Below are 12819 nucleotides of genomic sequence, written 5' to 3' on the forward strand. Positions count from 1 at the left end.
AGTACGTGCTAGCGGAAAATGGAAGAGTGGACAAAATCTTGAAATCGTATGGGTAAATTGCCTCTCCCCATATGGGGGGCTTTGTTATTTATGAGGGATCCCATACTGCACTATTTATTACCCACCGATCCCTTTCTTTCCTTTCCTTGTTACGAATCGAATCACACAGCATTCATTTCTCCTAACACAGACAAAAAGAATGGAACCCATCGTCGATACAATTATCTATATAATATATTATTATATATATATATATAATATCTCTCTCTAGGCCTTGAATATGATAGATAGAGAAAGCGGGCATATATAAAACTGCACGTGTGCAGTGTACAGATCTCAGACCTTTCAATACCTCACCTGGTCTCTCTCTTCTTTTTCAGAAAAGCGTTTGATCCTTCTGCTGCCTGCTTTTACAACATCACATCGCTCATATATGCAACCACACAGAAACAAAACTTTAAGTTGAACGACGTTCTTCTTCTTTCTTTTTACAGGAATGGAACAGCTGCCAAGTTGGGTTTTCTTGAATGGGGTGGTGTTGGTGGTGATTTTGTCATCAGTTGTGTTTTTTTATGTGTTTCAGTTGTTGAAAAATCGTGGGGAACATGAAAGGGAACAGAAGGAAAATGAAAAGGCTTTTGTTTTACCAAGAGGGAATAGGGGTTGGCCATTGATTGGAGAGACGCTGGATTTCATAGCGTCCGGTTACTCTGCTAAACCTGTCAGTTTCATGGAAAAGCGCAAATCTACGTAAGAAAACTTCTCTTTCTTTTCGTATAACCCAAATCCTTTTTGGTTAATTGGGAGATGTTCTTATCCATTATCCATCTTTTAAATGCTGGAAATATTGTATATACTAAAAATTTCTAGAAAACCATTGATTATAGATGTAGTAGGAATACAAGGGGAAGAAGAAAAAAAAACTGACAAAATTAATAAAGAAATGGAGCTGCAAAGCCAAGATAGAACATTTTGCTTTGTTCAAATATAATTGTTTGTCTGCTTTTTTTTTTTTTTTTTTTTTTTTTTTTTTGGACATGCGCCACCACATATGATAGGATCATCGAAATACTGGTGACTAAAAATATGTAAATTCAGAAGTAGTACTAGTGTAGATTGGTAATTCGACTTCCTTTTCATTCAATATGTGGTGAATTGAATGTTTCAAGGTAAATTGTAGTTTATCAATTATTCCATCCACACACGTATATTTACCCGTAATTCATGGTTATTTTGGTTAAGTCTGTGTCACTCTTTTGCTCTTGGTTTGGGTCAAACCGGATGTAGCACGAGGAAAAATTAAAAGAATCTATTTTCTTTCCTTTTTCCATTTGCTTAGAAATGTTTGATCTATATTATATGGTTTTTAACTTTTAACCAGCTTTTGGAATCTCGTTTCTTTTGATCTTTGCTTCATCCCCCTTATTTGATCTATTTTCACTCATGAAATTCATTATGGTTACGAGTTATTCGAATCGACCACATTAGTAGAAACTGTGTTACCTGCAGAAAATAACTCAACCTCTATTTGTGATCAGGTATGGTGATGTTTTCAGAACACACATTCTGGGGAAGGCCATCATAGTCTCGAGCGATCCCATCGTGAACAAGACGATTCTACAGAACCATGGGAATGCATTTATACCTTGTTATCCTAAATCTATCACCGAGCTTCTTGGAAAATCTTCGATATTGCAGATGAACGGATCTTTGCACAAGAGGGTCCATGCCCTCATTGGTGTTTTCCTGAAATCACCACAATTTAAAGCTCGAATCACCAGAGACATTGAGAGAGCTGTTCAGCACTCCCTATGTTCGTGGTCGGATAAGACCGACCTCGTTTATCTTCAGAATGAAACAAAAAAGGTTTCGTACTTTCGTAGGCATGGTGTCTTAATGCATGATTCTTTCTCACTGCATCAGTTCATTGGTTTTTGGTGTTGTTTTGGCAGATTACATTTGAAATTCTTGTCAGAGTGCTATTAAGCATCGAACCAGGTGAAGAAATGAACTTACTAAAGAGAGAATTCGAGGAATTCATCAAAGGTTTAATATGTCTACCCATTAATCTCCCTGGAACAACACTATATAAGTCTTTGAAGGTACAAGTTAACATTTTACATGTGAAGTATCAAGAACACTATGTATGCATGGACAGATCCCGTCGCCCCCTCTGCTCACCATGCCCCAACTCAATTTTTTTGTATCCTTCCTTGAACAAGTGATCAAAGAACTCTATGTTTTTCAGTGTTATTACAAAACCTTTCTTTTGCAATAGGCAAAGAAGAGATTGCAAGAAATGGTGGATAAAATTATAGAAAAGAGAAAAATCTCTCTGGAGAAAACAGAAGGAAACGAGAAGTTTCCAATCGATGTGATCGATGCGCTACTACGTGATGTCGGAGAATCAGAAGAGATGCAGCAGCATCGACTACCATTAGATTTCATCGGCGGGAACATAATCGAGATGATGATTCCCGGAGAGGAGACTGTGCCCACTGCCATGACCCTAGCCGTTAAATTCCTTACCGACAGTCCTATTGCCTTAGCTCACTTAGTGGTATGAATACATATACTTGTTCATGGCATAGAATTTTGCAAAGATTTTACTGTTGTTATGCTTGCTTACAGTGATTTAAATCGGAGCTGTAGCTATCATATTTTGAATTATCATGTAAAATAAGACTAATGATTTGTTTGAAAAGATTGACAAGAATTGGAGAGAGGTACAAATTCTTTGCGCGTAATAAACTGTAGGGATCCCCAATGGATGTGAAATATTTAGAGGGCCAACAATGTCAACTTCAATTCATGATTGTAAAACTCGGATCAGGTCATATTCTTGGATTCACGTGGTAGATAATAATGCGGGTAGCCCACTGCTTACATTTCCAAAATTCAGTGGATTATTTGTTTTTGCCTATGATGTGATTTTGCTTATTTCTTGATTTGTAATAACATATATCTTCTTGCATAATATTTCATTGAAAATGCTAGGAGGAGAACATGGAAATCAAACGGAGAAAGGATCGCTCCGGTGAGGAATATTCTTGGAACGATTACATGTCATTACCATTTACTCAAAACGTAAGTCCTTTGGATGCATATATGAACGGAGAATCTAGAGCTGCTAGCCGAAATTTTTTCTTTATTTGTGGATTTCATCTGTTCTTTCTTTCCCTACAGGTTATCAGCGAAACTTTGAGACTCGCGAATATAATCAATGCAGTGTGGAGAAAAGCTCTCAAGGATGTCAAAGTAAAAGGTGTTACATTCACTCAATACTTTACGATTACTCGTGGTTTAATTTTCGGCGTCGAAAAAATTCCTGACTTGTTGTACGTATCATCGCTCGGTTTTCAGGTTATTTGATACCGAAAGGATGGTGTGTTATGGCATCCTTTAGCGCTGTTCATATGGATGAACTGAATTACAAGAACTCTTACGAATTCGATCCTTGGAGATGGAAGGTACTATCAATGTGTAATTGTGTACTTCATAGCCATCCAAAATCACTTAAAATGCCTAATTGATGTTAGGATTACGATTTATTACGACGCATCATTTGTTTGCCAAACATTCTTCTTGTTCTTTAAATATTACGAATATGGACTGACAATTCCATATATACAACGACAGTGATAGATATCAACTCGTTGCATGTTCCGTTATGTCTATATACTTGTTTTTTAAAATTTCAAACAGCTAAGGCAATAAAAAAAATTTTTTTGGTGGCAGAAAATAGGAGATGCTATGACTGCGAATGTATTTACGCCGTTCGGCGGAGGGCAACGTCTATGTCCCGGTCTCGAACTCTCGAGGCTCGAAATCTCCATTTTCCTTCATCATCTTGTTACAACATATAGGTGAGATCTTGGTAAGAATGCATTAGTTAATTCTTAGAGTTTTCGGGTTGGTATCGTCCCCATAAGGATTGATGACACGGTAGGTAACACGAGCTTTCGCTCCCTCCTGTGCAGATGGGATGCTGAAAGAGACGAAATAATCTATTTTCCAACTGTGAGAATGAAGAGGAAGCTACCAATCACCATCGTGCCCCTACAGCATTGAAATGCAGACCATTATTCCCCAAACAAATTGATGGGTTTAGGTAACAATTTCATCAGATTATAATAGGAGTATCTATCTATCTTTTTCTCATTGACAGAGGCGGGAGGGGAGGGAAGGGTGTTGCCGACAAAAATTGCCAGTGAAGAAATCATGATTTATATTTGCTAAGTTGAATTTATTGTTAGTTGGATAAGAACAAATGCAGTGATTATCAGCCATAGCACAGGTACAAGGTGGTGGTCCAGTCCCATGCTCTGTGTTTTTTTAATCCCGTAATTATTTCTCCTATATTTTATGAATTTGACATTCATTTTTTTTAGACATTTTATAACTTTTATGCTCGATAAGTTAGATAAATTATACAGAGTAAGTCTCTTGTGAGATGATCTCAAGAATCTTTATCTGTGAGACGGGTCAACCCTAGCGATATTCACAATAAAAAGTAATATTTTTTCATGGATGATCCAAATAAGATATATATTTCACAAAATACGACCTGTGAAATCGTCTCACACAAATTTTTCGTCAATTATATATATATATTGATGGATTTTATTTTATGGGATTGATGGATTGTGGGGGTTGCATGATGTGTTGGATGGTAACTCGATGATTTGACGTAGAAAATACTGAAGAATAATATGTGTATTATTAGATGGCAATCATTTCATCCATATATATTTTTATTCAAGTGGGCTAATTAAATAAGTTTTTATTTATTTCCTTCATCATTGTCGACATACAGGGTACGTTTTATTCAAGTGGCCGAAATATCTCTCTATGTTTCTTTTTTTAAAAAAAAATTAAAGGACCTTTTTAAAATAATATTTTTTAATTATAATATTTATATATATAATAAATTTAATTTAAAATCGAATAAATGGTATATATACAGAAATATCTGAATATTAAATGATTTATATATAAAGCTGATAATCTTCCTAATTTTGGTTTCTTCTAATACTTGTTTCAAATACATAACAAAAAGTCTTAAAAACGGAATGGAAACATTAAAGTGTACTCTGATCGTTAAATTGCGTTACACTTTGCTCAAACAAATATCCTTTGCACGAATTATTAAAAAACAAATATGTTAAGAACTATATATATGTATAATACAATAATGTTTGAGTCAAATATAACACGGTTTGAAACATTAAGTTGAGTTGAAGATTTCGTCTCATCAATCAACAGTAATAGCGAATGTTAAACTCATTTGTCACTGAAAGGAATTTTATTTCTTGATATATTTTCATTTTTTATCTTTAATATTTTGTCTTTCTAGACATGAGGATAATCTTGAAATTGATGATATGATCTCGTATAAATTCAATATGTGATATAAGACTATATTTGATATGACTCATAATATCTTTAAGATATGATATCACAATATCTTTAAGATATTATCCTTATTTTAAAAAGAGTTTGTTTCCTAATGAAATTGGTTTTTCTATGTTAAATAGGACTCAAAGGAGAAGAAACAAAAAGGGGGGACGATATAGAGCATAAAACTTTCGGAGAGACAGAGATGCATTTGTACGAAGAAAATATTTTCTGATTGAAGCAATCTCGCGTCGTTGATAAAGTGTTGCTGTGAAGTGCTGACTACATCTGAAGACAACACCTAATCACTGTTTTGATTAGTGCGCTGATTTTTGAAGACTTTTTCACTTCTCAGTTGATGCATCATATGTATTTTGGTTATACGGTTTGTTAGAGGTTTATGATGCAATTTGTTACTCGCCTTAATAAGGGAGTTGTTTTATTCTTTCACTAGTATTGGTTTATTGTCATTCCAGTTGTGTGTTAATGTGTTAAACTATAATTTCCGCTGCATGTTGTCGTGGGCGTTACAACACCTACGCACAACACCTACATTCTGATACACACAACACTCACCCTCGTCACATTCACCCTGTGGAAACGGAACTTTCAATTGGTATCAGAGCCTCCACTTGACGCTACTAAGTGAGATCCTGTTTTGTTTTGTTTTCCAGGTGGAAAAGGATCATGAAAGCATCAACAAACACTGTTTTTAGACCTCCCGTATTGGATGGATCAAACTATGCATTATGGAAAGTAAAGATGAGGGTTTTTATTAAATCAATTGAAGAAAGAGCTTGGCAGCGTGTACTTGATGGTTGGAGTCCACCAAAGATTGAGGATGCTGATGGAGACACTCGGCTCAAACCTGAAAGTACATGGACAATCGATGAAGTGCAAACGTCAAATTTTAATTCCAAGGCTCTCAATGCTATATTTTCGTCTGTTGACACAAGGATGTTTAATTTAATCACCAATTGTGTTTGTGCCAAAGAAGCTTGGGATATACTTCAGAAACATTGTGAAGGATCCGAGAGTGTGCGTAAAACTAGGCTAAGGATGGTGGCATCAAAATTTGAAAGCCTGAGAATGGAGGACAAGAAGTCTATTCTTGAGTATGATAGCCGGTTGAGACAACTTTCTAATGAAGCTCACAGTCTTGGAGATCCCATGTCCAATGAAAGATTGGTGAACAAAGTTTTAAGATCTCTACCTGAGAAATTTAATGTCAAAGTTTGTGCAATTGAAGAATCTAAAGACACTTCAACAATCAACCTGGATGAATTAATGAGTTCCCTCAGAACTTTTGAGATGAATCTTGATTTACAAAAGAAGGATAAAGGGAAGACAAGAGCCCTTGAAGTTTCAACTGACTCTTATGATGAAATCCTTCAAATATCTAAAGAAGTGAATGAATCTGATTTAGGTGAATATTCTATCTCTCTAATTACTAAAAAATTAGGTGATTACTTGAAGAAAATGAGAGAGAAGAAGAAAATTGGACAAAAATCTGTGTTGCCCAATATCACCACTTCTGCAAAAGCTCAAAAGTTTACTCCTATGAAAGGACAATTTCGACCAAAAACTGAATTGCAAATCCAATCAAATGTCAGAAATTTGGACTCAGTACAATGCAGAGAGTGTTCTGGATTTGGACACTATGCCAATGAGTGTGCCAATCGACTTCGGAGAAACAAAGGCATGGCTGTCACTTTGAGTGATGAAGAGTCTGATGATGATCAAGGATCAAATGAATCTGAAAATCACACATCGTTGTCTGCTATGATCAAGGAGAAGCATTCAATGCAAATCAATCCTTTGGGTGTTGCCACAGGTGTTGCAATACCTGGTCGCAACATCTCTTCAAATTCAGTGTGTCTTAATTCTACAACCCTTGGTGAATCAAGTCAGTCTGAAAACCAAGAAGTAGATGATGATGAAGTCACTCTGGAAAGAGTGCAGACAATGTATGAAGAATTGTATGAAGACTGGATCAAAAGAAATAAAGTGAATGCAATTCTCTCCAAAGAGAACACTGAGCTGAAGTCACAAGTATCACGACTTGAAGTAATCTTAAGCAAGAAAGATCTGGAATTATGCAAAGTCAAGGAAGAGCTTGGAGAAGCAACTCAAATTCTTGCGAAGCTTAATTCAAGTTCATCCAAACTTGATTCACTCTTGATGATTGGAAAGAATGACAAAGCTGGACTTGGTTATACGAATCACCAGTTTGAAATAGGAGAGTATTCCAACATTGAAAGAAAACCAACTGTCTTTGTCAAAGGAAGTGCTGAAATCTCGAATGCTACATACACTGAAAAAGGTGTTTCATCAAAGAGGCAAATATCTACAAAGAAGTCCAAGTCCAGAAAACGCCACTTTATCTGCCACTATTGCTTTAGACCTGGTCATATCAAACCCTACTATTTAAACTGAGAGATGACTATAAAAGATGGGAATCTGAACAGGTGTTGCCACAGGTGTTGTACAACACCCGGCGTAACACTGCCAATAGGAAACCATCGGTAAAAAGGGTCTGGGTGCCAAAGGCTAATATTCAATGTTCTGTTATTTATACTTCGTTAAAAACTAACATTGCAGGAATATGGTACTTTGACAGTGGCTGTTCACGCCACATGACAGGTTCTAAAGACTATTTGACTGACTATGTTGAACTAAGGAATGGTCATGTGACATATGGTGGAGGTGCTAAAGGAAGAATAGCTGGCAAAGGGACCTTGAATGTTGATGGACTGCCTAGTCTACATAATGTGCTTTATGTCGAAGGACTTAACTCAAACTTAATAAGCATAAGTCAACTTTGTGATGATGGTTTACATGTTAAGTTTGATAAAGACAATTGTGAAGTTTTTGATAATACTGATTCATGTATTTTGACAGGTACAAGGTCGGCTGACAATTGTTATCAACTTGGAGAGGACCCTGTGTGCAATCATTCAAAAGGAAGTGAACTAAACTTGTGGCATCAAAAATTGGGTCATGCAAACTTCAAGACATTAAAGAACCTTGGTAAGTACGATGCTGTGAGAGGTATGCCTAATTTATCCTCTGGAATTCCTTATGTTTGTGGTGCATGTCAAAAGGGTAAGCAAACACGTGTTCCCCATCAAGTGTTGCAACACTTTGGGACAACACGGTGTCTTGAACTCTTGCACATGGATCTTATGGGTCCAATGGAAGTGGAAAGCCTTGGAGGTAAGAAGTATTCAAGTGTGTGTGTGGATGATTTCTCTCGCTTTACATGGGTAAGTTTTCTTAGAGAAAAATCCGACACATTTGCTGTTTTTAAGAAATTACATGCTAAGATTACTAATCTACATGATTTGAGGGTTGGTAAGATAAGGACCGACCATGGTAAAGAATTTGAAAACTCACACTTTATATCATTCTGTGAAAAGAGAGGGATAACTTATGAATTTTCGGCCCCTAAGACTCCTCAACAAAATGGAATAGCCGAAAGGAAGAATAGGACACTGCAAGAAATGGCTAGGGTCATGTTGAGTTCAAAGAATATTTCAAAACGATTTTGGGCCGAGGCCTTAAACATAGCATGTCATATTTCAAACCGTGTGTACTTAAGGAGTGGTTCTACTATGACATCCTATGAAATCATCATGGGAAAGAGGCCAAACCTGAAGTACTTTCATGTTTTTGGGTGTGTATGTTATGTTTTGAATGACCGAGACCATCTTGCAAAGTTTGACTCTAAAAGTGACAAGTGTTTATTTCTTGGTTATTCTTCCAATAAGTCGTGCATATCGCGTGTATAATCTCAGAACAAGAACGACTATGGAATCTATTAACGTTGTTTTTGACGATCTTGCAGATCTAACGGGAAAAACAATCGAGGATGATATTGATGGGCTGCTGAACATAAGTGAGACACTGCCTAACACAGATGTTGCACCCGGTGTTGTAACACCTGAGACAACACCTGCACTGGCAGAATCAAATGATGAACCAGGAGAGTATACTGAAAATGATGATGTTGTAACCAATGAAGGGATTGATATTCCTAGTAAGATTCAGAAAAATCATCCATCATCTCAGATCATTGGAGAAGCATTTGGAGGAATGCAAACTAGAAGAAAGGAGAAGGTAGATTATCGGAAAATGATGGGTCTAGTATGCATGACTTCCGTATACTCTCAAGTAAGCCATTCTTGTTTTGTTTCGCTCATTGAACCCAAAAATATAAATGAAGCCTTAAAAGATGAATTTTGGGTTGATGCGATGCATGATGAACTTGAACAATTTGTTAGGAATGATGTGTGGGATTTGGTTCCCAGACCTGATAATGTGAATGTTATTGGAACCAAATGGATTTTTAAAAACAAAACTGATGAATCTGGGATTGTTGTGAGAAATAAAGCTAGGTTAGTTGCTCAAGGGTATACTCAAATTGAAGGAATTGATTTTGATGAGACATTTGCCCCTGTTGCCCGGATTGAGTCAGTCCGACTTTTACTTGCTATCGCTTGTCACATGGACATAAAACTATATCAAATGGATGTGAAAAGTGCATTTTTGAACGGCATTTTGAATGAAGAAGCTTATGTAAGCCAACCTAAAGGGTTCGAAGATCCAAACCACCCGAACCATGTCTACAAGTTGAAGAAGGCACTTTATGGACTTAAACAAGCTCCACGAGCATGGTATGGTAGGCTTACTGAATATCTGCTTGACTTAGGCTTCAAACGAGGTGAGGTTGATAAAACCCTTTTTATTCAAAAATCGATGCATGATATTCTTGTGTGTTAAATATATGTGGATGACATCATTTTTGGTGCTTCTTCTCAAAAGCATGTTGATGAATTTGTTAAATGCATGTCTACCACATTTGAAATGAGCATGGTAGGAGAATTAAGTTTCTTTCTTGGATTGCAAATTAAACAAATGCATGATGGTATCTTTCTGTGTCAATCCAAGTATGCCAAGAATTTGGTGAAGAAATTTTCTACCGAGAACACTAAACACATGAAAACACCAATGGAGTCGATTGAAAAATTGTCCAAAGACGATGTTGCTGCAGGTGTTGACAACACCCAGTATCGCAGCATCATAGGCAGTCTTCTTTACTTAAGTGCAAGTCGTCCCGACATCATGTTTAGTGTATGTTTGTGCGCCAGGTACCAGGCTGATCCTAAAGTCACTCATTTAAAAGCTGTCAAAAGAATTTTGAGATATATAGCCGGGACAGTTAACTTAGGTTTGTGGTACACCAAAGAAACAAACACAAATCTAGTAGGGTTTAGTGATGCTGACTGGGCTGGAAATCTAGATGATAGGAAGAGTACCACTGGAGGATGTTTTTACCTAGGTAACAATTTGGTGTCATGGTATAGTAAAAAGCAAAATTGTGTATCTCTGTCCACTGCTGAATCTGAATATGTTGCAGCTGCTAGCTGTTGTTCACAACTTTTGTGGATGAATCAAATGATTAAAGACTATGGTTTCAACAGTGACACCTTAATTGTATACTGTGACAATTCAAGTGCAATTGATATTTCAAAAAATTCAGTACAACACTCTCGAACGAAACACATAGACATTAGACATCATTTTATTCGAGATTTGGTTGATAAGGGTACAATTCGAATGGAATTTGTTAGAACTGAGAACCAACTGGCTGATATTTTTACAAAACCATTAGATTTTGAGAGATTTTCCAATCTTAGGAAGTCTCTCAGCTTGTGTGCACAATGATTACTCACGGATGTTGTCCTCGGTGTTACAACACCTATGGACAACACTCAGCATGCATGTGCATTTTATTTTTAGGATGTTAGACATATTGCATACATCCTGTTTTGTGTGAAGCCTGTACAAGTGAAGGATACTGAATGGTGTGCTCTCAGTTGTGAATCAAACTTTCTATCAAAATTTTATAAAGTATGGAGTGTGCTGAATCTAAGTCATTAAGCTGTGAGGATGTTCGTGTACCACATGATCTTGTCCAATGTAGAAAATGACTTAGAAAATTCTTGAGCAATAAGGTGAAAAATAGAAAAAAAAAATTGTTGTTTAGAAGAAAATGGAAAAAACTACCTAGAGGAGTCCAATGAAGACCGTTCTTCTAGTGTGGGAGCTACCACTTCTAATTCAAAATACATATGGAAAAAGCTACCTAGAGGAGTCCTATGAAGACCGTTCTTCTAGAGTGGGAGCTACCATGTCTGAATTAAAAATGTTCAAGAAAGTTTGAGTCCAACTTGTGAGTGTTGCCAAGAGGTGTTGCCAACACCTAAGTACAGACTGATCACAGTTTGATCACATGCGCGTGCATTTCATTTTTGATCATACTTTAGGCATAAATTTAAGTCATTCATACTGCTGTTATGTGAATTCATCATGACCAGTGGGCTATCAGTTTTTAATTCATGAAATACGAAGAAAACCCTAACCGACTTAATTTTGAAATTTCTTGATTTCTAACTGTTTGTGGGGTTAATTCGACGTGGTGTTTTATCCTGCCTGATTTCTTGAAATAATGATGGCACTGTTTCACAAAGTTACCGTTGGGTGAGAGTAAAAATTGAGTTGAAAAGGTGCTGAAGTTGCGGCTCAACAGAATGTTACCGTTGGAGAGTTGTGCTTAAATAATTAGGAATGGACGAAGAATAACTTTACTGTTTAGAATTTTCCCTCACATTCTAAAATTTCTCCTGCCCTCACTATTCATTGTTTTTGCTTAAAATATCTCTGTTCTTCGCGATTTTCTGTGTCCTTCGAACCGATCTACTTCGTTTGTTCTTGATTTCGCAGATGGCTGGCTTCGATCCTCACGACATTAGGAGTGAAATGGCTGCGAGCATGGGTGGAAAATAACCTGACACAACACCCACAGCCGAAACCAATGTTGAGGGGATGGAAATTGTGGGCGTGTCAGAAGAACCAACTCCGCTGGAAATGATCGCTCCTGGTGAACCTGGGAATGAGATCAATGTCGAGAATCCACCGGACTTTGAAGTCTTGAATAAAGCTTTTCCCCCTGCTCCTATGCGCCGAAGGTCAAAGAGACAAGCAGGGTTAGATCCTGACTTTGTTCCAACCAAGAAACCACGGGCATCTACCTCCTCAAATCTTCTGGACCCTGATTTCTCATCTGGAGATGACTCCAATGATGATGATTTTGAGTTGGTGGCTCGCCCCAAACCAACTGTTGCTGCAAAGGAATCTGGTTCTACTTCTGGTATTCAAAAACAAAACCCCATCACAGATACTCAACATGTTGCAGAAGAAAGAGTTCCTGATGAGCCTGTAGAAGATGAACAATCTCTGGCCGAGTTTCTTGCTCACCTTAAGGAAGAAAAGGCTGCCAAGAAACAAATTTCTAAGGATGATAAACCTGATTCAGAAATGATGAAGGAGTTTGAGCAAAACCGACCTGGAGCTTCTTCC

General features: G+C 37.0%; 2 protein-coding genes across 4 annotated transcripts; both read left to right on the plus strand.

The window, feature by feature from the left end:
- Window positions 1–285: 285 nt before the first annotated feature.
- On the plus strand, window positions 286–5740 carry LOC142529944 (3-epi-6-deoxocathasterone 23-monooxygenase CYP90C1). 3 transcript variants are annotated; one of them, XM_075635670.1, is made up of 10 exons: window positions 286–750; window positions 1539–1866; window positions 1953–2102; window positions 2279–2560; window positions 2998–3087; window positions 3187–3265; window positions 3364–3470; window positions 3739–3866; window positions 3981–4111; window positions 5538–5740. In XM_075635670.1, the coding sequence occupies exons 1-9, from the start codon at window positions 497–499 to the stop codon at window positions 4069–4071; spliced, it is 1509 nt and encodes a 502-aa protein (XP_075491785.1). In that variant the 5' UTR covers window positions 286–496; the 3' UTR covers window positions 4072–4111; window positions 5538–5740. The 3 variants fall into 3 exon arrangements, with proteins under 3 accessions (XP_075491785.1, XP_075491783.1, XP_075491782.1); XM_075635668.1 differs by lacking the exon at window positions 5538–5740 and adding an exon at window positions 4183–4440; XM_075635667.1 differs by lacking the exon at window positions 5538–5740 and having other exon boundaries at window positions 287–750; window positions 3981–4163.
- A 344-nt stretch (window positions 5741–6084) lies between these two features.
- LOC142528449 (uncharacterized) lies at window positions 6085–12246 on the plus strand. The gene is made up of 6 exons (XM_075633501.1): window positions 6085–7720; window positions 7999–8211; window positions 8299–8448; window positions 9245–10125; window positions 10348–10893; window positions 12184–12246. The coding sequence occupies exons 1-6, from the start codon at window positions 6085–6087 to the stop codon at window positions 12244–12246; spliced, it is 3489 nt and encodes a 1162-aa protein (XP_075489616.1).
- Window positions 12247–12819: the final 573 nt, after the last annotated feature.

The sequence above is a fragment of the Primulina tabacum genome, chromosome 16, assembly GCF_025594145.1.
Source record: "Primulina tabacum isolate GXHZ01 chromosome 16, ASM2559414v2, whole genome shotgun sequence".
Classification (NCBI taxonomy): domain Eukaryota; kingdom Viridiplantae; phylum Streptophyta; class Magnoliopsida; order Lamiales; family Gesneriaceae; genus Primulina; species Primulina tabacum.

What these genes read in the sequence shown, in the direction of transcription:
- LOC142529944 (XM_075635670.1), top strand. Translation starts at nt 497, where the DNA reads ATGGAACAGCTGCCAAGTTGGGTTTTCTTGAATGGGGTGGTGTTGGTG. An exon ending in CACTATATAAGTCTTTGAAG is followed by an intron (nt 2,103 to 2,278) that starts GTACAAGTTAAC and finishes CTTTTGCAATAG; the next exon opens with GCAAAGAAGAGATTGCAAGA. An exon ending in TTGCCTTAGCTCACTTAGTG is followed by an intron (nt 2,561 to 2,997) that starts GTATGAATACAT and finishes TGAAAATGCTAG; the next exon opens with GAGGAGAACATGGAAATCAA.
- LOC142528449 (XM_075633501.1), top strand. Translation starts at nt 6,085, where the DNA reads ATGAAAGCATCAACAAACACTGTTTTTAGACCTCCCGTATTGGATGGA. An exon ending in CTCAAACTTAATAAGCATAA is followed by an intron (nt 8,212 to 8,298) that starts GTCAACTTTGTG and finishes GTATTTTGACAG; the next exon opens with GTACAAGGTCGGCTGACAAT. An exon ending in TCAACAGTGACACCTTAATT is followed by an intron (nt 10,894 to 12,183) that starts GTATACTGTGAC and finishes TTGATTTCGCAG; the next exon opens with ATGGCTGGCTTCGATCCTCA.